At 37.6% G+C, this 25,111-nt stretch overlaps 1 protein-coding gene across 1 annotated transcript in view; it reads left to right on the forward strand.

Moving 5' to 3' along the window:
- The window catches only part of LOC139687022 (kinesin-II 95 kDa subunit-like), an 86,386-nt gene that overhangs the window by 8,156 nt on the left and 53,119 nt on the right, over positions 1–25,111 (forward strand). Inside the window, exons 4-7 of the mRNA XM_071584119.1 lie at positions 4,442–4,566; positions 8,209–8,344; positions 8,451–8,597; positions 24,301–24,451. Coding sequence (XP_071440220.1) covers positions 4,442–4,566; positions 8,209–8,344; positions 8,451–8,597; positions 24,301–24,451 — 559 coding nt within the window. The remainder of the gene's footprint in view (positions 1–4,441; positions 4,567–8,208; positions 8,345–8,450; positions 8,598–24,300; positions 24,452–25,111) is intronic.

Below are 25,111 nucleotides of genomic sequence, written 5' to 3' on the forward strand. Positions count from 1 at the left end.
GCCACCGAGCAACCATGAGGAAGAAGAGGTCGATAGGATATACGCTCAGTTAGAGGACATAATCGCGTGTGTTCCTGCAGGGAAACATTTTATAGTGATTGGGGATTGGAATGCGACGGTAGGTGAAGGAAGAGATGGTGATGAGGTGGGGGACTACGGTTTAGGCACGAGGAATGACCGCGGGGAGAAAGCAGTTGAGTTCTGCAGGAGACAGGGGTTAGTCATCACCAACACTTGGTTTTAACACCACCAAAGGCGAGGGTATGCATGGAAAATTCCTGGTTACTCAGAAAGGTATCAGCTAGATTATATCCTCGTTAGACACAGGTTTAGGAACAGTGTGATAGATTCGCACAGCTTCCTGGGAGCGGATGCGGACTCTGACCACAATTTAGTTGCTTTGAAATGTAGCGTCTGTTTCAAAAAGATAAGGCAGGGGCGGCGGGTTAGAAAATGGAATGTAGAAGCATTAAATGGTTTGAAAAGGAAGGAGTACAAAAGCGGTAGAGGAAATCATGGAAGATGGTAAAGAGCAAAGTACAATCGAAGAAAAAAGGGAAAGTATCAAGAAAGGGTAATCGAAAGCCGCAAAAGACACTATAGGAACCGAACGCTAAAAGGACTAAGAAACCATGGATCACGGATGAGATGATTACAAAGATAGATGGGCAGAGAAAATGGAAGAACGTAAATACAGAGTTAGGCTAAATGAAGTACAAAGAATTAAACAATAAATTCAGGCGGGCAACAAATAAAGCAAATGAAGCGTGGTGGAACACGCAGTGCGAGGGTATGGAAAGTCTTCAGAGGAAGGGTGAAATCGGTGCATTTTACAGCAAAGTTAAATCTTTATCTGGAAGTAAGAAAGGGAGATCCTTGCTAACAGTTAGAGATAAGGCAGGTAAGATAATAGTTGACACAGGAAAGATCAAAGAGAGATTGAAGTAATATATAGAAAAACTGTATGGTAAATAACTTAGACCTGCTAAAGTTAGGCACAGAAAAAGAACATGACGTAGAGTAATACAGCTTAGGTCCAGGCATACTTGATGATGAGATAGAAAGGGCATTAAGGGAGATGAAACTAAATAAGGCCGTGGGGAGGATAACATTCCAGCAGAACTATTGAAATGATTAGGCAAATGTGGGATGAAGAGGCTATATGGGCTGAATCGTAGTATCTATGAGGAAAGAATCTGGCCAGAAGACTGTGTGAGTTCAGTTTTAGTTCTTTTTCCGAAAAAGGTGAAGGCTACATCATGTGAGGACTGCAGGACAATAAGTTTGATATCCCACGCAGCTAAAGTTGTTCTCAGGATCATAAACAAAAGGATAGAGAGTAGGGCAAATGATTACTTAGGGGATGACCAGTTTGGCGTTAGGAATGGGAGAGGTACGCGTGATGCCAAGGCAGTAATGAGATTATTAATCGAGAGGAGTATAGAATGCGACCAGGAGGTATTTGCCTGTTTCGAAGATTTTGAATAAGCCTTTGATTGAGTGAATTGGGGAAAACTGATGAGTATATTGCCGAAAATAGGAATAGATAGTAGGGAAAGAAGGCTAATCCGCAACCTGTACATGTCTCAGACTGCTCAGGTGCGGGTGGGGAACGGGGAGTCCGGATCACCCGGAATTCGTACAATCAGTTAGATTTGCTGATGACCAAGCTTTAGGTTTTTAGTCAGCCAAGGGGTTGCAAGCATTGCTTAGTGAATTGGAAATTCAGTGCAACAGGTATGGGATGAGAATCAATATTAATAAAAAAAGGTTATGCGATTTTCTAGAAAGAAAAAGGCTAGGCTTAACATTAAATTAGGAGGGCAAAAACTAGAGCAGGTAGAACAGTTTACTTATCTTGGTAGTGTTTTGAACCAACACGGTCAAAGTATTAGGGACGTAAGGCGAAGAATTGCGAAACTTTGATATGGAGCGCAGCTATGTATGGTGCGGAAACGTGGTCATTGAAGAAGGAGGATAGACGTAGACTGGAGGCTTTCGAAATGTGGGTGTGGAGAAGAATGGAGAAGGTGAAATGGACAGAGAAGAAAACAAATGAGGAAGTACTTGGTATGGTGGGCGAAGAGAGGGGTTTGTTGGGAGCAATCCTAAGGAGGCAGGAAAAGTGAATGAAGGGGGTGTTGACCGGCAGTGGGATGTTGAAGACTATGATAGAGGGTAGGATGTTGGGCAAAAGAGGAAAGGGAAGGAACAGGATAGGGATGTTGGACGGGATGAAGGGAGGAAGAAAGTACTCGGAGATGAAGAGGGACCTGATGTAGAGTAGGATGATGGATTTTGTGTTTTGTTAAGTAATAAAGTAAGTAATAAGGAGTAATAAAATATTTGTTTGGTAGTTGTGTCCATCCAAAAACCTACCTTAACTGGTAGATTACCTTAAAAAAAAAAATATATATATATACATATATATATACATATACATATATATATTAACATATATATACACATATATATATCTATCTATATATATATATATATATATATATATATATATATATATATATATATATATATATGTATATATATACATATACATACATATATATATATATATATATATATACATACAAACATTATATATACATATATATTTATTTTTATAAATATACATATACATATATACGAGGGTCATCCGGAAAGTAGTACCCGTTCGTGCCGCATGAAGTGCTGACGACGCGAGTAGCCGCTGGACGAGGTCAGATAGCTTCAGTGGCTTGTCTGCCTTCTCTGAGCCAAGTTGCGTGACGCTAGCATTGCCTGTGTTGTTTCTGTGATTGTTTACAATGTTTAAAAAAATTGAGAACGCCGCCAGTTGTGAAGTGAGGGCAGTGATTAAATTCCTCAATGCAAGAAACGTTCGCCCATGTGATATTCATCGCCAATTAAAGGAGGTGTATGGAGACAATGTAATGGACGAGTCGTCTGTTCGGCGGTGGTGTCGCAACTTCAACATGGGGAGGGGGAACACACGCGACGATGAGCGTTCGGGGAGACCGTCTGTCATTACAGACCAACTGGTGAGCTCAGTTGACGAATTCGTGAGGAACGATCGGCGCGTCACAATTGATGACATCTGTGAGCATTTTCCCAATGTTTCTCGAACAATTGTTCATGAAATTGTTAAACACCATCTGCATTATGCAAAAATTTGTGCAAGATGGGTCCCTCGCGTATCTCAATGAGCTGGCGGCGAAGGACTATGCAGCAGGAATACAGAAACTTGTCACACGTTATGACAAATGCCTAAATTTGCTTGGAGATTATGTTGAGAAGTAGTTTAAAGTATCCTCTTTCAAATAAAATTTTTTATGTTTGTTAATATTTACTTTTGTGTCTTTATTTCACGAACGGGTACTACTTTCCGGATGACCCTCGTATGTATGTATGTATATATATATATACATATACATATATATACATATATATATTTATACATATATATATTTATGTGGGTCGCGGTAATCCAGTGGGTAGAGCATTGGACTGCTGACCGGAGGGTCCCAGGTTCGATTCCCGGGCAAGGCACTCTGGGCACCTGCAGCTCCACCCAAGCTAAGTTGATTTTTGATGTACCAGGTCTTCCTGGGAAACCATAACCGCCACTGTGAAAGGAACTGGCCCCCCTACCCTGATGTGTGAATTTTCACACGCCGCCATAGGTCTTCGTACTGGGTGAACTCTACCATCACCTACTAAACCGACCTTCGGGTTGATTACTGTGTTTATATATATATATATATATATAAACACAGTAATCAACCCGAAGGTCGGTTTAGGAGGTGATATATTATATATATATATATATATATATATATATATATATATATATATATATATATATATATATATATATATATATATATATATATATATATATATATATATATATATATATATATATATATATATATATATATATATATATATATATATATATATATATATATATATATATATATATATATATATATATATATATATATATATATATATATATATATATATATATATATATATATATATATATATATATATATATATATATATATATATATATATATATATATATATAGATATATATATATATATATATATATATATATATATATATATATATATATATATATATATATAGATATATATATATATATATATATATATATATATAGATATATATATATATATAGATATATATATATATATAAACTAAATGAATTAGTTTTTAACACTTTTTAATCCTTTGGAAATAGTATCTCTAAACATGATTTAATTGTGGTGATTTATACCAAAATGATAGTGCCTGATAAAATTGGGAAAAACTTTTCAATAGCAATATATATTATTATTATTCTATGGTATTTTTTCATTTTTTACATGCAAGTTTTCGACTCTGTATCCTATGCTTCTTATACCTTTACAGTACTAAGCAAGAAGCCTTATATGATGAAACATGCAGACCAGTTACAGATTCAGTATTATGTGGTTTTAATGGGACCATATTTGCATATGGTCAAACTGGTACTGGGAAAACATACACAATGGAGGGTAAGTCTGGTCGATTATTTTGGAACCTACTTCATTCTCTTTTATGGAGTACACCCACAATATTTTTATGATTTAGAATGTTTAATGCTTTAATTTTAATTTACTCTAATGCTAATTATTATTGCTAGTTTTCCTTTAACCAAAATGTGCCTCTCTTTCATTTTTTGTGCTATAACATTTGATCATGCTACTAATTATTTATCACCTTTAAGCTTTGTGAGAGTCAAGATTTTTTCCCGTCAGGGAGACTATGAAATGGTTTTTGACCTATGAATAATTTATGAATCAGGGCAACTAATTTTTTCTATTAGTTAATTTTCTTAATTAGCTAATTCGTCACTGAGTATATTGACATAATATTCTTGCTGTTAACGAAGCAAAATGGTGATAATGCACAATACTGCAACTAGTGGTCACTTCACCTCCTTTTTCCCCATTACCAGATATATATATTCAGTAACAAATATAGGTGGGACCAGTTGTGGAAATCACTCATAAATACATGTGACTATGCAATTTAAAGTATGGCATCATTTGCAGAAATATAAAATTGTATTATTTTCTATTCCTCTCTTTTATAATATCTTTGATACATAGGTATATACATTGCATTCTTTTATGCATGGGTACTACAATGGATACTCATATTTTCATATAAGAGTGTACTAAATAATGTCTGCATTATTGAAATTACAGAAATTACGAATTCTATGGTCTCGGGCTCAACTTTGTGGAGGTTCATGTTCGTTTAAATGAATATACTTTGTAACTTCCACACAATTTTTATTCGTACTACCGGTTTCAACGCAACGGCGTCATCATCAGGTACCTGATGGTAGGTACCTGATGATGACGCCGTTGCGTTGAAAGCGGTAGTACGAATAAAAATTGTGTGGAAGTTACAAAGTATATTCATTTAAACGTACAGAAATTACCCCTGGGTCTAGAGGGATAGAGAATTTTTCAAAGTTTCAAGTATCAATGTAAAAGGGAGAATTCCACCCTAGGAAGTTTATTCTTGTGTAAATGATTGAATTGGTAGCTATAAGAGCCAATAGTGAGATGAGTATTGATAACAGTTCTGTTTGTGAAGCAGAGGACTTTATTCTTACTGGTTAGAGAGATGTCAAGAAAATGGCACGAATTGTTAAAAAGGCATGCTTAGAGGTTGAAAAAAAATGACACAAGCTATTCATTGAGTGAGTGGATGAACACCACTTATTGCCAATGTCTTTACAGAATTTGTCTATAAATAGGGGAATCAAATATGCTGGGAAAGCTCCAGATCTTACTTCATGTTTAAATGCACTTAATGTACAAATGTGTCGATTTTACAAGCCAGTATATACAGTGCATCTTAGAGATGGAGAGGCTTATGTTAAGAACATTATTATTTAGTACAGAAATTCTTCTTTACTCTTCTCACATTCCTGAACTGGAGTGATTGTTTATTTATCCAGGCTATCATGCCTGAGGTTTGGCTAAAATTATCTGTAAATCTCTTACTCCATGATTAGGAATTCTTTATATGGTGTGAAACATTCTCATATTTTTCTATGCCATTTAATTACTTTTAAAATTATGCTTAGCAACATAGAATGAAAATATTATGTAATTGTTTTGATTAAATGCTTTGCAATGAGTACTTTTAAAGTTTTGCAAAAAATGGAAGTTTTGTGAATGTATTATACTATTATGGCTCCTTATGACATTATATCATTTGGGCAATGTGTAGAACATTGGTATTTGTATTTTGATGGTTATATTGATGGCAGCCATAAAGTATTATAAGGTGAATATATATGTCCCATCATCTGTGATTTAGAATATTCTATGTGATAATATATTGATTATATATAAAAGTCAGTTTGTGTATATCCTACATGGTCCATTATATCCTTACTAATCTGGACCTAGCTAATATAAACTCCTGCTTAATCTGGACAGAGTCCGGCTGTGTATGGCAGGTGGCTTGCTAAGATGTCACAAGAAGCTACTCTGCTCTACTTGGCCGAAAAATAAGTTCGGTTTTTAAGCGTCTATGAATATGGCATAATATTATTATGATATTTCAATCGCTAGTCCAGGTGGACATATGAAATTATAAATAAAGTGTTGCTTCTTTAAAAAATGCATATGTTCATCTATTGCTACATGTTTTGCAGATGCAACAGATGTATTTAAAATATAAGGGTTATTTCTTAGATGAATATCATTTCATTATAAATAATATATTCATTAGAAAAAGTTTTTAATAACTTTGTTTCCTACTTTTCAACTTTACTTTAGTATATAGTCTCCGTTCATTTCTAAGCTCTTTTTGTAACAATGAATCAGCTTATGAAATCCCTTAGCATTAAAGTTAGCTTCCTGGGAATGGAACTGTTTAGCAATGGTGGTCTTGAATTCCTTGTCATCTTGAAATCATTTTTCACTGAGACACTTTCAGGTGCTAGAAAAGGAAATAGTTGCTAGGTGCAAGGTCAGGACTGTTGATAGTGGTGCAGGCATGCTTGTCCAGTGAACATTATTTGCTTTTTGGGTTGGTTGGTTGGTTGTTATCGTGAAATATTAAATCCTTATTGTGGAAATGTAAAGTTTCTTTTTTGCCCTCATAATGTCTCTAACTAAATTGTATTGCAATACCAAGCAACATCAGCTGTAATATTCTGAAATATTTTATCAACAACCAGTAATACGAGTGTATGGTAAGTTTGAAGCATGCTGAGGAACAACGGAGACCATATATTACACCATTATCACTGGAAATTACTAAAGAAAATGAGCCATATTTCTGAAATAAGGGGATCGAGATGGTGCGGGGGCTAACGTACTGGCTTCCCACCATGAGGGCGCGGGTTCAAATCCCGGCGGTGTTGAATATTTTTCAGAGGTATCTCGATCCCTACTTGAGGTGCTTTGTGGAGGGCACTTTGAGTGAGTACGCCGTCCGTCGGATGGGACGTTAAACTGCGGACCCCTTGGCGCCTTTCGTAAAGAGTAGGCTAATGCCGACGCCGGGTTTCTCTCCACCCTTCATCCTTTCCTATCCATCCCCTATGGCGCAAATGACCTTAGCTGTCGGTCGCCTCCCCTCAAAACTACTACTACTACTTCTGAAATAAGCTTATTTATTTTAGTAAAAACTTGATTGATTAGTTATATTAATAATGGATATAGATTTGTTAAATGAGATGACTCAATTAAGCCCTCATTACTGCTGCTTTTTTCAAAAAAATACTCAGCAACAACCACTGACATTATTTTTTGGTGTAAATCAGCAATATATCTACTCAAGTAAGTTTATTTCATTTTTATATGTCATTATTTTACACTTTGGGGCTCATCATCACATGGCGTTGCTAGAGGTCTTCAGAGATCCAGAGTACACAAAGATTAGAGGAGGAAAATTTTCCATGAGGTTGCAAATGTCCAAACCTGAGATAATCCAGATTTTGCATAATCGAGACAAAACTCGGCTCCATATAGTCAAGATTAGCAAGAGTTTACTGTAGCTTCAGCAAGGACCAGATCCAAGGGCATAGGACCCTTGGGGCTATCACTGAACAAAAAATTACTGAGCATGATGGTAATACTTCTTTTTCTGATTTTATTTTATTAAAGAATTGTATTATTTTTCAGGATTGAGAAAAAACCATGAAAAAAGAGGCATCATACCCAACACTTTTGAACATCTTTATAATCAGATTGCCCGGTCTTCTAATCGGCAATATCTAATTAGTGCTTCTTATATGGAAATATATCAAGAAAATATAAGGTAAATTTGCTTTTGATGCTCCATTGGAATTAAGGTATTCAAAGATATATTTGCATATTCCATATTTGGTGTATAGCTTCTCATATTAGTGTGATTTTGGTTTCAGAGATTTACTATCAACGGAAAAGAAAAAGTTGACACTAAGAGAGACTCCCAGTGGTATTCGCGTTATTGGCATGAGCTCCTTTGTTTGCAAAGGTGTGGCAGAAATTGATAAAATCTACAAGTCAGGAAAGAGGAATCGAACTACATCGTATGTAATTTCAGCCCTGTTTAAATGTTTATTTTAAAGTTGTAATGTTGAGTTGATTATTAAAAACGGCATTACCTGTCTTGTGCCAATCAACAGCGATCATGTTTAGAGTGGTAGAACATGGGTTGTTCAATAAATCCTTAGAACTTCCAAGAGATGGTGCTCATACGATTGGAAAAGGTATACTTTTCATTAGTCTTGTTTCTCACTAGGCTGCTGTTAAATTTTCGACTAGATACATCTCATGGTTTCATTTTCATAGTCTATTGAAGCAATTAACTTGTTCATTTAGAAAAATGGAAAAAATTGAGTTTCATGTGATGATTAAACACGTACATATAAGGGGCTATTTACCGAAAGAGATCAAAGCTGACTTGAATGAAGTTCACGGCACATCTACTCCTGTGTTTACATATGTTAACAATAACAATGGGTAAATGAGTTTAAACATGGCAGTGCATCCACAAATGATGAATATCGCTCAGGATGTCTAGTGGAAGTGTCTTCATCCAAAATGATTGGCAAAGTTCATGATATGGTTTGGTCTGATTGAAGGGTCTTAAGTTCACGATATAGTTGAGGCCACAGGCATATGACACGGGGCAGTGTTTTCAATTTTGCTCAAAAAATTGGGTGTATAAATATCCTATCTAAATGGGTGTTGCATTTGCTCCGGTGGAGAATCAACACAATTGCGTGGTCAATTTGGAGGCTGGTTTGGTACTTTTCAGCAGCATTTATTAGAATTTTCTATATCGGTACATGTGGATAAAACATAGATACACTGCTACACTCCAGAGATGAAAGAACAGTCAAAACAATGGGTTTCTTAAGGTGGTTATTAAAAAACCCACTCTGCTCTGAAGAAAGCAAAGACTGTGAAATTGGCTGACAAGGTGATGGCCATGGAATTCTGGAATGAATTTGGAATCGCCTGCAACGATTACTTACAAAAAGCACAAGCAATAAATGGAGAGTATTATGCATTGTTATTACTCCACTCGAGTGAGGAAATAAAGAATAAAGTCCTTATTTGGCAAAGCAAAAAAATTCCCTTTCATCAAGACAATGCATGGGTGCAATTGCGATGGTGGTAATTGCGAAATTAAAGTATAAATTATTGCAACATCCTCCATATTCACCAGATTTAGCCCCGAGTGACTTATTTTCATTTACAAACTTGAAGAAATAGCTTGGCAGAAAACCATTCACAATGAGGTTGTCACTAACACAGATGCCTGATTTGAGGTGCAGATGTCTTACATAATCTTTCTTTAAAGATGGCTTGAAAAGTTAGAGAAATGCTGGGAAGTGTATTCAGGTGAAAGGGTATTAAGTGTAATGATAAAAAAATTATACCCAAATTAATTTGCTTTTACATTTTTTCGAAAGGACTTATTGAACACCCATGTACTAGGGTACGGAGGAGTGATTCTGTTATTTTATTAATTTTTTTAACCTAGATTCTAGTAAAATTTTTATGCTGTTCCAAACCATTCCAACCACTCCTAGTAGCATTAGTTGTCTTCCAGTGAGCTTTCAGCTAGACATTTATAATTCTCTTGATTCTAAAAGCTGTAGAGACAGTTCTCACCACCTGCCTTTACTTCTGTCCAGACTTGGGTTGTGTGCACTTGTATCCTAACTTTTCTAAATTGTGTTAAATGTATATTCAAATTGGATTGATTACATTCATAATTGTTTGAAAAAATTTATGAGTTAGATAAGTATTTTTGATATGAGATAAATAATTTTGATATTTATGAGTTATCAAACTACTGGATGTTAGATAAATTGGAAAATTAATAGTCACTGGTTCTAAGTCTCAAGCAGTCTCATCCTCCTACCTCAATGACCATGTTTCAGCTCTGGACATAGTTACGCTTCATATCAAAGTTTTTACGAGTTTTTTCTTAATATCCTCACTGAACGTCCCTGTCATCAACTCCCTCCTCCTTGTAAAAGCCTCTGTCTAGTGCAATTCTTCTCCTTACGTCCCTAACACTTTGACTGTGTTGGTTCAAAACACTACCGAGATACATAAACTGTTCTACCTGCTCGAGTTGTTGCCCTCCTATTTTAATGTTTAGCTTAGCCTTTAATTCCTAGAATATCGCGTAACCGTTGTTTAATTTATATTGATTCTCTTTCCATATCTATTGCTCTGAATTTCCAATTCACTCAGCATTCCTTGCAGCCCCTTGGCTGACAGACAAATTAGAGCTTGGTTATCAGCAAGCCTAACTGATCTTACGAATTCCCCACCCACTTTCATTCCTACCTCCAGTTCTTCCCATGCCTCTTTAATCATTTCTCCTACATATATGTTGAACAGCAGTGGTAATTATGGGCAACCCTGCCTTACACCTCTTCCTAACACTGCCAATCCGGACTCTCGGTTCCCCACTTGAACCTGAGCAGTCTGAGGCATGTACAGGTTGGGGATTGGCCCCCTGTCCCTCGAATCTATTCCAATTTCCTGCAATATACGCATTAGTTTTTATTAATTAACCAATTAACTCTATCAAATGCCTTTTCAAAATCTATACATAAAGCAAATACGTCCTGTTTGTATTCAATATTCCTCTCGGTTAGTGATCTCATTATTGCAATGGCATCATGCTTTCCTTTCCCCTTCCTACATCTACATCTACATAATACCCCGCAAGCTGCCGCAAGGGCGTGTGGCGGGGGGTGTTAGGTCACCAACCGTAAAAAGGAAAAATACCACATGCAAAAAAACAACACGGAAAATTACACCCACAGCAGCGCACACTCTCATGCCAAAATCCCTTCATCCAATACTCATGCAAACACATACTACCTTGATCAAAAAGTTCCCGGAATAACCACCGTGTGGCGCTCCCATCGTTCCGATTTGAGTTCTGTTTTTTTTTGTTAAATTGGTACATCTGTTGTTGATATTCCCTTTAAATCTTAGTGTCATAACTTGACATTTGCAAAAGTTACGTAGCCAAGAGTACATCTATCTCTGTGTGTGTTGGCGATTTTTTACAATGTCAGAAATGGATTTAAATTTGCAACAACGAACTTGTATTAAATTTTGCGTAAAAAATGGATTTAGTGGTGCACGGACGTTGGAAATGTTGGAAAAGTGTTTCGGCAACGATTCTCTAAAAAAAACGGTCGTTTACCAGTGGCACGAGCGGTTCAGAAGTGGTCGTGAGTCAATCGAAGATGATGAACGCAGTGGCAGACCATCGACATCGAAAGTCGGTGAAAAAATTGATAAAGTAAAAGAAATGTTGGTCAATAACCGCAAATTAACCATCAGAGAAATAGCGGAGGACTTGAACATTGCCTATGGATCCGCCCAAGACATTGTGGTTAATGATTTGGGTTTCCGTCGTGTAGCAGCAAAGTTGGTGCCAAAAGACCTCAATTTCATGCAAAAAAGAGACCGTGTTGACGTCGCAAAAGACATGATTTGCGAGGCTGAATCCGATCCCACATTCATCAAAAGGATCATTACTGGAGACGAGACGTGGGTTTATGAGTACGACACGCAATCCAGACATCAGGCAAGTGAATGGCGTTCACCAAATGAGCCGAGACCAAAAAAACCACGTCGTTTTCAGTCAAAAAAGAAGGCAATGCTGACGGTTTTCATGGATTACAACGGTGTAGTGCATCATGAATTTTTGCCAGAAGGCCAGACAGTAAACAAAGAGTATTATTTGGGCGTTATGAGACGTTTGCGTGAAGCAATTCGCCGAAAGAGACCAGAAATGTGGGCAGAAAACTCGTGGATTTTGCACCATGATAACGCACCGTCGCACAGTGCTATCATTATTCGTAATTTTTTGACGAAAAATGCAACAAATACCATCCAACAGCCACCGAATTCACCTGATTTGGCTCCCTGTGACTTCTTTCTGTTCAATCGAGTTAAAAAACCATTACGGGGAACGCGTTTTAGCAGCCGAGAGGAAGTAATGGAAAAATCACAGGAAGCACTGATGGACATACCGAAAACCGAATATAAAAAATGTTTCGAGGATTGGATCAAGCGCTGGCATAAGTGTGTTGCAGTCGATGGGGATTACTTTGAAGGGGACAATATAGATTTAGATGAATAAACTTGTATTTTTAATATTCTGAATAAATTCCGGGAACTTTTTGATCAAGGTAGTATACCGCAAAACAACTAAAAACTGCACCCCATGATGCAGCACGAAAGCCATCCTACAACACGCAAGCCAGGACACAACAAGCAAGAAATTGAAACATCACTACCACATGAAAATGCACCACAAAACACTCTACCCCCCAAAGAGTCTGTAAAAGGCAGGGAATGCGACCCAACGTTGCAGTTAGCAGCAATTTCCCCCGCGGAGAGGGACGAGGGACTGAAAGGGAAACTTAAAAACAGATGAACAGAACACGAATGAGGTCATTCGGAAAGAATGGGTTTTTATAACAAAACACATAAGGTTAGTGGAAGAGCATGCATTTAAATACAACTAATTATTTTTTAGACGCTGAGGGTGGCAAGTGGAATTTTTGCTATCTATAACCCTGCAGTTGCTATCCCGTATTGTCCGTGGGAAGAAGGAGTCCTTGAGTCGGCTAGTTCTGGCATCTATTTCCCGAATTTTATATGCATGATCCAAGCGACCAATGTACGTAGGAGTACGAATAATTTGCGAGACCTCGGTGCTGAAACATGCGGATCTAAATTTATTAATAATTTCAATCTTGCATTGAATCGTCTCTCAGCCAATGATTCCCACCCCAAATCCATGAGCATTTTGGTGACGCTTTGCGTTTTATCGTAGGAATTTTTTACAAAACGGGTTGCCCGGCGTTGAACCTTCTCAATTTCCCGAATGAGACCTTTTTCACTCGGATCCCACACGCTGCATGCGTATTCTAAATGAGGCCTTACAAGAGCGTGGTAACAACGTTCCTTGACCTTCGAGTCACTTTTGCCGGCAATGCGTCTAATGAATCCCAATTTTTTATATGCTTGACCGCAGACTTGACGTATGTGAGTCCCCCAAGTTTTCTTTTGTGAATGTGACACCTAGGTATTTTACCGTATCAACTACTGCTAGGTCACCTCCAGCTAAACCGAAACTGATAAATCCTGTAAGTAATCATTTGCCATACTCTCTATCATTTTGTTGATGGTCCTGAGAACTTTAGCTGCTTGTGAAATCAAGTATATTGTTCTGTAGTCCTCACATGATGTATACTTTACCTTTTTCGGAATATTAACCAACACTGGTCTCACAAAATCTTCCAGCCAGATTCCTTCATCATAGATACTCCGACTGAGTCCATATAGTCTTTTCCTACCATACTTTCCCAAGCATTTTAGTAGTTCCGCAGGAATGTTGTCTACCTCCATGGCCTTATTTGATTTCATCTTGCTAAGTACCTTTTCTAACTTATTTTGGAGTATACCTGGATCTAAGCTATCTTTATCTACTTTATTTTCTCTTTGTATGTTTAAGCTTGTTGGCCTAAATCCTTTACCTTACAGTTCGTCTAAATTTTCCTTCCATTTCTCTTCGATCTTTTCTGTTTCAACTATTATCTTATCTGACCTATTTCTAATTGTTAACACAGATGTACCTTTCTGACAAATCCACAGTACTTTTACCTTATTATATAGTGAACCAATTTCACCCATCCTCCAGAAACTTTCCATATCCTGGTGCTGCATCTTCCGCCTTGTCAATTATGCTTTGGTTGCTCAAATTATTATTGGACCTTTATTCTCCATTTGTGCTTCAATTTTTTCTCTCAACTATCTTTCTAATCATCTCATCCGTGATCAATGGTTTCCGTGTCCTTTTCCCATTAACAGTTCCTTTAGTTTAATTTGCGGCTTTTGATATCCTTATTTGAAACATTCCCATTTTTCTTCGATAGTACTTAGCTCTTTACCCTCAGCCATAATTTTCTCTACAGTATGCTGATACCCATTCTTTGTCAATTCATGCTTCTTTATTCTATTTCCTAATCTACCGCCCCTGCATTATCTTTTTGAAACGGATTCTACCCTTCACTAAAACTAAATTGTGGTCATATTCCGTATCCGCTCCTGGGAAGCTGTGCGAATGGATCGCAGTGTTCCTAAACCTGTGCCTAACCAGAATATAATCTAACTGATACTTTTCTGATTCACCGGGCATTTTCCATGTATACCTGTGCCTTTTGTTATGCCTAAACCAAGTGTTGGTGATGACTAACCCCCATCTTCTGCATAACTCAATTGCTTTCTCCCTGTGGTCATTCCTTGTGCATAAACCGTAGTACCCCACCTCATCACCATATCCTCCTTTGCCTACTGTCACATTCCAATCCCCAATCACTATCAAATGTTTCCCTGCAGGAACATATGAGATTATGTCCTCTAACTGATGTTATATCCTATTGACTTCTTTCTCCTTATGATTGCTCGATGGCCTGCATACCTGAGCAATGACCAAGTTCATTGCTCCTGCTTATTCAATATTATGACAACCCCTTGTTAGATCTCGTCCCTTCCGTTTTATGTTACTCTATAACTATCACTCCAGTAATCCCCACTATCCTTCCACATCTAATTTTCCTGTCCTCAACATTATCTTAACATTTCAAGTTCCTATTCTAACTAATTTGGCCTTCTTCTTCTGCATCTTCTGTTCTGCTGCTGTTGGTTTTGTGTTGCTAGGGTTTTGTGAGGTAACAACCGGGGAAGCCTTGCCTCTCCCGCTGGCAGGATAAGCAAGGCTTCTGCAGGTTACTACACAGGGCTGATTTGGCTGAGTCCCACAGTTGACAGGACTGATATTCATTATATTGTCCATCATAAAATCTTGGGAATAATAATTGAGGTGGTTTCCCATTGCCTTCCTCAATAGTGCTTTTAATGTGACACCTTCACTCAATGGCCGCCCGACTGGTGTCAGATGCCTTTGCAGCCACTTCTCTGAGGAACAGACGCTGCTTGGACTACCTTTCGTCTGGCTGTTAACCTTCTGCATATGGGTGACCCGTAGCAATTATCATTGCTTCCATCATCGCAGCTCTAGGGGTCATCGGAACGCAAAAGCCGTTCCACCATGTAAAGATTGTAGTCAATGGGAGGGCAAGGATAAGGTTTAACATAATTTAGAGGGCACAGGAAAATGCCAGAGTCTGCTTCAACTTATAGATTTTTATATACCAGTGACAAATAGGTTTCATGAGCCTCAGAGGAGATTTTTAATGGTCTAAAAATATTTGTATGCATACAAGGGCTGTCCATACAGTAACTTCTGTTATGCTATGAAAAATACACTGGAATAGTTACAAAAAAGTTATTATTTTCATCTCAAAACTACAAATCTCTACTATTTTTACACATGTTCGCCGAACAGGTTTAAACATTTGTCATATCTCTGAAATAGTTAATAAATTCCTTCAGAATAAACTTCTGCGGCCTGCGATCACAGCCAAATGATGATGGCCTCTCTTGGAGTTCCTTGGCAAGGGGAGCACAAAACATGTAGTAACCTAACTTTTCGGTCGTGTTCCCATGCAACAGAGTCTTAGAAATCTGGAAAAAACTTGCTAAGGATTCTGATATTGTAAAATGCCAGTTTACACGAATTTTTTCATTAATTTTCAGGTGCAGTTCATTGTTCACCACAGACGCCGCCCAGTGGCGGCCCCGGCCACTTCCGTCATCATCATCATGGACATTTGTGTGTTCACTCTTAAACAAATGACAACACTTATGAACAAATCTTGCCACATCACATTTGGTCCGTACAAAGCACTAATTTCCAGATGAATGTCATCATCTTTGAAATTTTTTGTCAGTAAAAACCTTATCACTTAATGGGCTCCACATTTGGTGGGAATTTCAATTGTACTGTTCATTTTGACTCCCTGCTGTAAACAAACCACAATTAGCGCGACCTTCCAACCACTGCAGATTGAGGCGTACTGACCTACTCTGTGGGTCAATACCGCGACCATTCAGCTCCCTCCACTAATTATCATGCTACACAAAAACGGAGGCTACTTTCAGGACAGCCCTCGTATATTAGTAATGCTATAAATGGTCTCTGTGTATTTCTTTCTGCCTAATTCCTAATTAGGTGATGAGTAATAAACTGAGGTTCGAAACTAATAGGGCCTAAAGAGCATGGTGGAGGAGCATTAAGAGGAGATGGACAGCTAAAATATCAGGGGTTAAATGAGTACAATGTACAGGAAGGTGAAGTACTTATCAGTAAGTAATAGGGAAAATTGGTGCACACTATTAAAGATATAGCAACAATATAATTAATAGAGCCCGGAAAAAATGGAGAGAAGGAAAGAATACATGGAGGATCTATATGATACTGTTATAAGGACAGGAAGTTTAGACTTAAAGAGAATATATGGCATAAGGAGTATAGCTTAGTATGCATACTTACTGGTAGGATCACAAAGGGGTGAAGTGAATCAAAATTAAGGAAGGCTGTGTGGATACATTTATGCAGAACTACCAAGAATTTAGGAAAATAATCGGTAGAAAAAAAGTTTTTTGGGCTAATTTGTATGGAGGAATTTGACCAGAAGATTTCATCAGATCAATTTTATTTTCCATCCCGAAAAAAGTGAAAGGTAGCTTTGTGAGTACTATAGAACAATAAGTTTGATTTCAAATGCAGAAAAAGTGGTAAGTAGGTAAATGAATAAAAGAATGGAGAACTGGGCAAATGAGTGCATGGGGGATAGTCAGTTTGGGTCCTGAAATGGGAGCGGCATGGATGATTCCATAGCAGTCATGGGATTACTAATAGAGGGGGACATGGAATACAATCTTGATGTACTTGTTTTATTCTGTATTTTTTGAAAGGGAATTGACAATACATTTAGTGAAGTAAAGAATGTATGGCAGAATATAGGAGTGTAAATGAGGGATTGATGAATTGTTACCTGAACTGTACTTGTCTGATTGCTCGGGTGCAAGTGACAGATGGAGAGTTGGGATGGGCATCATTATGAAGAGGAGTGAGACTGAGGTGTTCAGTGTGGTGTGGTGAATATGTTTAAGGGGGGATGGGAAGAGCTGGAGGTAAGACTGAAAATCATGTGAGGAATTCATAAAATTAGTTTTCTTTGCTGATGATCAAGCTTTAGTTTGCCATTTGGCCAATAGTTTGCAATAACTGCTTAGTACATCAGAAAATGTTATAGGCATGAGCTGAGAATTAATGAAGTGAAATGAAGGTTATCTGGTTTTCGACAAAGAAGGAAGATAAGTTAAACATTAAAATAGGAGGGCAAACATTAGAGCAGGTGGAGCAGTTTACTTGTATTTGATGAAGATGGTCACAGTTGTAGGCATTTAAGAAGTTATGTTATGCAAAGAAGCTTTCCCATGAATAATGTTACAGTTGACAGGGATATTAATCAAGGAGATTAAGAATAGATGAGCGAAAACTTTGGTTTGGAATGTAGTTAAAGGAAGTTGTTAGGTGTAAATTGTAGGCTTTTGGGATATGGGTGTTGAGAAGGATGGAAAGGTAAAATGGATGATACAAAACAAAACAAAGAAGTAGCATGCATGATGGGGCAGGAAAGAGTATTGCTGGAAGAAATCCAAAGAAGGTAGGAAAGATTGATGCTGAGCGTTTTAATTGTCGGTGAAATGTTATTGTGGAGAGCAGGATGCTAAGCAAGCAAGGTAGAGGTCAAAATCACTTTCCCCTTCTTGCAAATGATATTCTCATTTATTGTGTTGCATAGCAATTGCTTTTACGTTATCCATTTGAGAAGCAACCTTTCAACATAGTTAAGAATGAGTGCCTGTTGCGTAAATATTCTTGTCTCTCTCTTTGAAGCATCTTATCTCATTAATTTTGTCCTTGTTCTGGAAGAAAATGCAAATTGTTGATGTCAACCGATTGTTGATGTGCATACTAGATCAGCCATGCTCACACCTTGTTGCCAATTTTCAATGACTCATTTCTACTCTTATTTTTTATTTTTTTGTGGTTTTCATCTTATGGATTTTTCTTAGGTGTCATTTTTAAAATTGTGCACAAAATATCATTAAACTTTGTGCTAAAGAATCACCAATAATAAGCCTAACAAAAGTTAGGAAATATGTGATTACTATTCAGAAGGCTAGTGGAACGAGTGCTAAACACAAGCTGAAGTAGCGGGCATGCATCAACTCTGTAAATTCCCCTCTCCTTGTCACTTGTTATGCGAAAAGTCACTCGTTAAGGGAGTCAGTTTTGAGACTAACAAATTTGCTCTTAATATTAATTGCTCACTATGCAAGGTTCCACCGTATAGGTGATACTTCATATCCACTTAAATTGTAGTAAGAGTAAGTATTTTAAGCTGCTGGATGTTCTATTGGACATATTTTATACTTGCCAACAGTGATCTTAAACTCATCCGACACTTTAGTGTTTTTTCAAAAATTATTTATTTAATCATGAATATCTATTTTTTCCCCTTCAAAGTAATCCCCATTAGATATTTTATACTTGTGCCAACTTTTTCCAATCCTCGGAGTGCTTCAAAAAATCATTTTATCTGATGTTGTTCAGCTCCTCCTTCGATGTGGTTTTTATTTATTTATTTTACAGTTACGTTGCAAATAGGAGATTTTCCTGGTGGCAACGGTCAAGTTTGGTCACTTACAACGAAAATTACATATATACGTGCACTATAAAAACATATAAGAGACAAAATATTTTTACATACAATGACACTTCCACAACACATACAAACAAACTTCCACATCACATACAAAATGCCGTCCACATCACATACAGACAATATTTTAATATCTACAATGAAGTTTATTACCCAGTGGCTGCTTTACATTTATACTTAAAACTTCTAAAATTGGATGGAAAGGGCTCAAACAAACCTCCAGGCAGCTGGTTCCAATCAATTATGGTTCTATTTAAAAAAGAGTATTTTTTCTTATTTGTTTTTTGCGTTCTTATTTTTATTTTGAAACTACGGTCGTTTTTTCCCTTAAAGTTAGGCTTTTCTATCCCTTGCCATAAATCTTCCCACGCTTCATCCTTTTTAACAATTCTATGCATCGCGCCTAACCTACTCCTTTTTCTTCTATTTTTCAAACTCTCCCATTTCAGTACATCTAACATTTCCGTGACACTATCCGTTCTTTTGTACCTTCCGAGTACATATCTTGCTGCCTTTCTTTGAACTTTTTCTATCATTTTAATATGTCCCGCCTCATATGGATCCCATACTATGGAGTAGTATTCTAGGATAGGGATAACCAGTACCTTATATGCTTTTTCTTTTGTGGCTACGCTACTTCCTTTTAAATTTCTCATCACCCAATGCAATGCTTTAAATGCCTTACGTGTCAAATTATCTACTTGGACTCCCCACCCAAGATCCCTAGTTAAATAATTGCCTAAATATTTGCATTGACTGGTACATGGGATTCTTTCCCCAAAGAGGGTGTAAATTTCCTTTTCTGCATTCTATTTATTTGAAAAATTTATATGCTTACTTTTACTTATATTAATGCCCATATTATTATTTGTAACCCAGTCACCAAGGCGATCGATGTCATTTTGTAATATTACGTGGTCATTTACATGCTCTAACCGTCTGTATGTAATGCAGTCATCAGCAAAGAGTCTTATTTGGGAATGTAAATTGTTTGGTAGATCGTTTACGTAAATTAAGAAGAGTAATAGCCCTAGAACACTGCCTTGTGGAACTCCTGCTAAAACGCTCGCCTCATTTGAAAATGTATCCCCTAATTTTACTTTTTGAGTTCTGCCTCCAAGAAAATTTTTAATCCATTGTTTTACCTTAAGTCCAATGGTAATGAATCCAACTTTAACAATACTTTATCGTGAGGCACTCGGTCAAAAGCTGCCGAAAAACCAACAATTACTGCATCCACATCCTTTCCATCGTCTATTGGGTCGCCGATGTATTGTCTAAATCCCAAAAGCTGCATTTCACACGAGTATCCCGTTCTAAGCCCATGTTGGTGTTTGAATAGCCATCTACCTCTTGTCCACCATTCCCAAATGTAGTCAGCGATTATTTTTTCCATTATTTGCAAACAGCTGAGGTTATGCATACCGGTCTATAATTGTTGGCAACTGTTTTATCCCCTTTCTTGAAAATTGGTGTAATATTTGCTTTTTTCCAATCATTGGGCAAGGCATCATTATTTAGAGTTACTTTGAATAGATGACTCAGGTACAAAGCTATTGCGGTATCACCCAGCTTTAGAATGTCAATTGAGATATTATCCGGTCCCACTGACTTATTTTTCCTCATCCTCCTTATTTTTTTCACAAAATATGAGTCCTCCACGATAATACCATTTGTCGAGGGCAGTAAGGTATTTGGTGCTGTCATGCTGATGAAGTTCTCTGTCGTTTCTGAGCTCTTTAGGCAAGCCTTATTTTCCTTTTTGTTTTCTATTCCCAGCAGTTTCTTTAATCCAGCAGTTTGTATCAACAAAGAATAAACCTAGTCTTTGACACACCCAGTCTATTCCCTCATTAATATAGTCGATTTTGCGGTCCCAAATATCTTTTCTTCTTATAATCCCACTAATCACTATGTTTGCCTTTTTAAATTTTTTCTTTGCTGCCATGGCTAAATCCCACACCAATCCAACTACATGGTCACGTGTTTTAGCCCCTCAGACATCATTTGTGCCAACGTGTAGGATCACCACTTCCTCTTCCCGCTCACCCTCCATCTCCTCAATTTTGTGTTGCAGTTGCTCCGTTCTTATACCTGGGAAACAATTTACCATTTCCCACCTTCCTCGCAAACTTTTTCGCTGAATCTTATGATAGAATTCCCCATGATTCTTATCTTTGTTTTATTCTTCTTTTGTTCACACATTCCTTGTGGATGTGATTGACCTTCCCTAACTGAATTTCCTTCTCTTGTGCTGCCTTCTCCACACATCAGCACTGCAGTGTTTTTCTGGTGCTCTCGTTTCCGTGCGTCTCTTACATCTCCTGTCTGTAACAGCCTCGAAACGTTCACATTTGTTATCTAGTTGACATTTTAACCTCTCGTTTTCATCCTTTAGGGCTGCTATTACTTCCTTAGCCGTTTGCAGTTCACTACTTAGCTTTTCTATTGTCGAGTCTTTCTTGCCTAGTTCATTTGAAACACTCTTTTCACATTGTTCACACTTCTACTCTTCTTGAATACACTCCTTCATGGTCTTCTTACTGCACTTGAAGTGAAACCAACATCCACAATCCGTACATTGGGCACCGTTTTTTAAGTTCCTTTTACAGACCTTGCTCTTAATCACCACTTTACTCTCCGGAATGACCTCCCCAGGCATTTTGGCCACAAACTTTCACTGCCTCGGGGCAATGAGAAAACACGTCCACACTCGTAGACCGCGTGCAAGCAACTTTAATCTCGACTATCATAGCGTAGCGCCATCATTTCATGGGCCTCTTCAGTTTCAGGAACAAGAAAAAGTCACTTGGGGCCAGGTTTAGGGAATATGGTGGCTGCGGCATCATTGGTGTGTTGTTTTTGGCCAAAAATTCATGCACAAGCAACGATGTGTGAGCAGGGACATGGTGCAAGAACCAATATTTGTTCTTCCGCAAATCCCGGGCTCTTGTGGCGGATTGCTTCTTGAAAATTGTGCATAACTTGCTGGAAATATTCCTAATTTACCGTTCTACCTTGTGGCAAAACTCTTGATGCACCACGCCCCTGCAATTGAAGAAAACTGTAAGCAAAACTTTCACATTCAACTGAACTTGGCGCACTTTTTTTGGTCTTGGCTCTTGCTGCAGCTTCCATTGGGATGATTGAGTTTAAGTTTCCATGTCATAACCATAAACTCATGATTCGTCACCAGTTATGACCCTCTGGAGTAAATGTGGGTCATCGTGGACAGAGTCATTAGCAATGTTAATGAGTTGGTGTTTTTGGTCGAAATTGAGCCATGTTGGTACAAATTTTGCGGTGACCCATGTCATGCCCAAATCATTGGTAAAAATTGAATGGCATGAGCCAATCGATATATTTAGGTCCTCAGTAACTTCTCTAACTGTGATTTGATGATTGGCCAGTACTATTTTCTTCACTACATCAATGTTTCCTTTGTTTGTTGACATGCTCAGGCGTCCGGCACGCTCTTTGTCTTTCACATCTTCTTGGCCCTCTGAGAACATTTAGTACCACCAATAAACGTTGCTTTGGTCCAAGTTAGCATCTCCATGTGCCACAGTCAACATTCAGAATGCGTCTGCTCACTTAATTTTGTGTTTCACACAAATTTTGATACAGGTTCGTTGATCCATTTTTGGAGCAGGCAATAATCGAAGATAAGCCAAAACATATCCCAGGAAAACAGCTGTCAACAGTTAACTGAACATTCAAAGTGACCAAATTTTTCAGCCTAAGTGAGAGACTTAAGTACCATACATAACTCCACAAAAAAATGAAATATATGAAACCCGCAGAAATTCAAAATTTGCGATACTTTGGAAAGCCCTCATTGTGTTGTCATGGGTGCTGTGTAGTTCTATTTGTACGACTCCTGGGAAATGTTATTGAAAAACAGAGTCCGAGAAACTTCACTATCCAGTTTGGCACAGGGCTAAGGTTAGCTTACCTATGGTCTGTCAAAGAACGAATTCACGTGCCAAACCTAATTTGTTATAAGGGAAAACTATATCATTGTCAATTTAGGAGTCGGGAGTTGGTTGAAAATATTTAATGAAATCATACCCAAACTCATTATCAAATCTGAAGGTTGGTTTGATAGGCAAGGATAGTTCACCCTGTACTAAACCATGTGGTATGTAAAATTGAGATGAAGGGGGCCATTTCTTTTCCTGTGTAGTGTGCAGTGAACTGGAAATTGTGGTGCCAGGAAAGTCACCCAGTTTGGGTAAACACCTGACATAACCTGGGTCTCTTTGTTCAATAACTCAATGTGCTACCTGCTGTAATATTGAAAGTTTGAAGAATTCGTACTCTCTCCCTATGTTTTATGATTTTTGAGACTATTCTTAGAAGTTTTCCTAGATTTTTATTATAGCTATATGTCAGAAAGAGAACAGCTAAGTTAAACATTCAAATAGCAGGGCACATATTTTTTTGGAGCAGGTGGAACAGTTAACATATATCAGAGGTGTTTAGCACCAAAATAGTCAAAGAAGTGGGGGACATAAGGAGAAGAATTGCTTTAGGCAAAGAAGCTTTCACAAGGAGGGAATTATTGACAGGGATGTTAGGTAAGAATGTTAAGAAAAAGCTTGAGATAACTTTGATATGGATCATAGTTATGTATGGTAGAGAAACATGGTCATTGAAGGAGGATGATAGGCCTAGATTTAAGTCTTTTGAAATGTGGGTGAGGAGAATGATGGAAAAGGAGAAGTGGATAGATAGGAAAACAAACCATAAAGTTCTAGGTATAGTGGGAGAGGAGAGAGAGTTATTGGAAGAAATCATTAGGGGATTGGAAAAATGGTTGTTAAGCTTGTTCATCGATAGTGGGATGTTGAAGAGGAGCTTATTGTTGAAGTAGAATTTTGGGTTGTGTTCATTAGGAGAGATAAGAGAATTATTTGGATACATGTGTCCTCCAAAACGTACCTTAACTGGTAGATTACCTAGAATATTGTAATGAGAATAATTTTTGTCTTTGTCTGTATCCTGTGTGATTTTTATATTATATTCTTTTTTGCTACAGCTCTACACGAATGAATGACCACAGCTCCAGATCCCATGCAATATTCATGATTACTGTTGAATGTAGTGACCCATGTGGCAGAATTAAGGTTGGTCGATTAAATCTGGTGGACCTAGCAGGAAGTGAAAGGCAAAGTAAATCTGGCACTACGGTAAGGAAACTCAGCAAAATTTTCCCTGGTTTTCTCAATCACATTTTTGGATGGAACTGTAAAAAGGGAATGTGAACGATTGTCATATTCATAGTTATGGAAATAAAAAAGTACCATAATTATTTTCTTGACAAATTCACATTACTTTCCAAGCATCCCAGATACCACACTTACGTGAAAAATGGCAAGCATTATTTATTTCTTCAGGTGCTCATAAAATGAACTAGACATTGATGAAAAAAGCATGTTTAAATTAATTATTTTGTGAAATTCCAGCAGAGAATTGAGACCAAAACATGTCATGATATGAGGTCTGTTAAAAATATCCCCAACATTTTTATTACCAAAAAATACTTCACTAACAAATTGTTGGTTAGGGTCCCCTTTAAATTAGTCTCCTCTCCAGCGTATACACTTGTCCTGGCGGTCTTTCCGCTAATTGCTGCATTCCTGGAATGCTTCTGCCAGAATGCTCATAAGCTTCTCCATTGAATTTCTGTCTATCTTTGGAATGGTGGCAAATATTTTTCCTTTGAGAGGGGGTTTTAGTTCAGGGAACAGCAAAAAGGCAAATGGGCCTTGGTCTGGTGAGTAGGATGGGTAGGGAAGCAGAGCGGTCTTGTTTTTGGCTAAAAAGTCAAAGAGAGTTCAGAGTGCCAA

The sequence above is a fragment of the Hetaerina americana genome, unplaced genomic scaffold (assembly GCF_022747635.1).
Source record: "Hetaerina americana unplaced genomic scaffold, ioHetAmer1.1.p SCAF_16, whole genome shotgun sequence".
NCBI classification, from domain to species: Eukaryota; Metazoa; Arthropoda; class Insecta; order Odonata; family Calopterygidae; genus Hetaerina; species Hetaerina americana.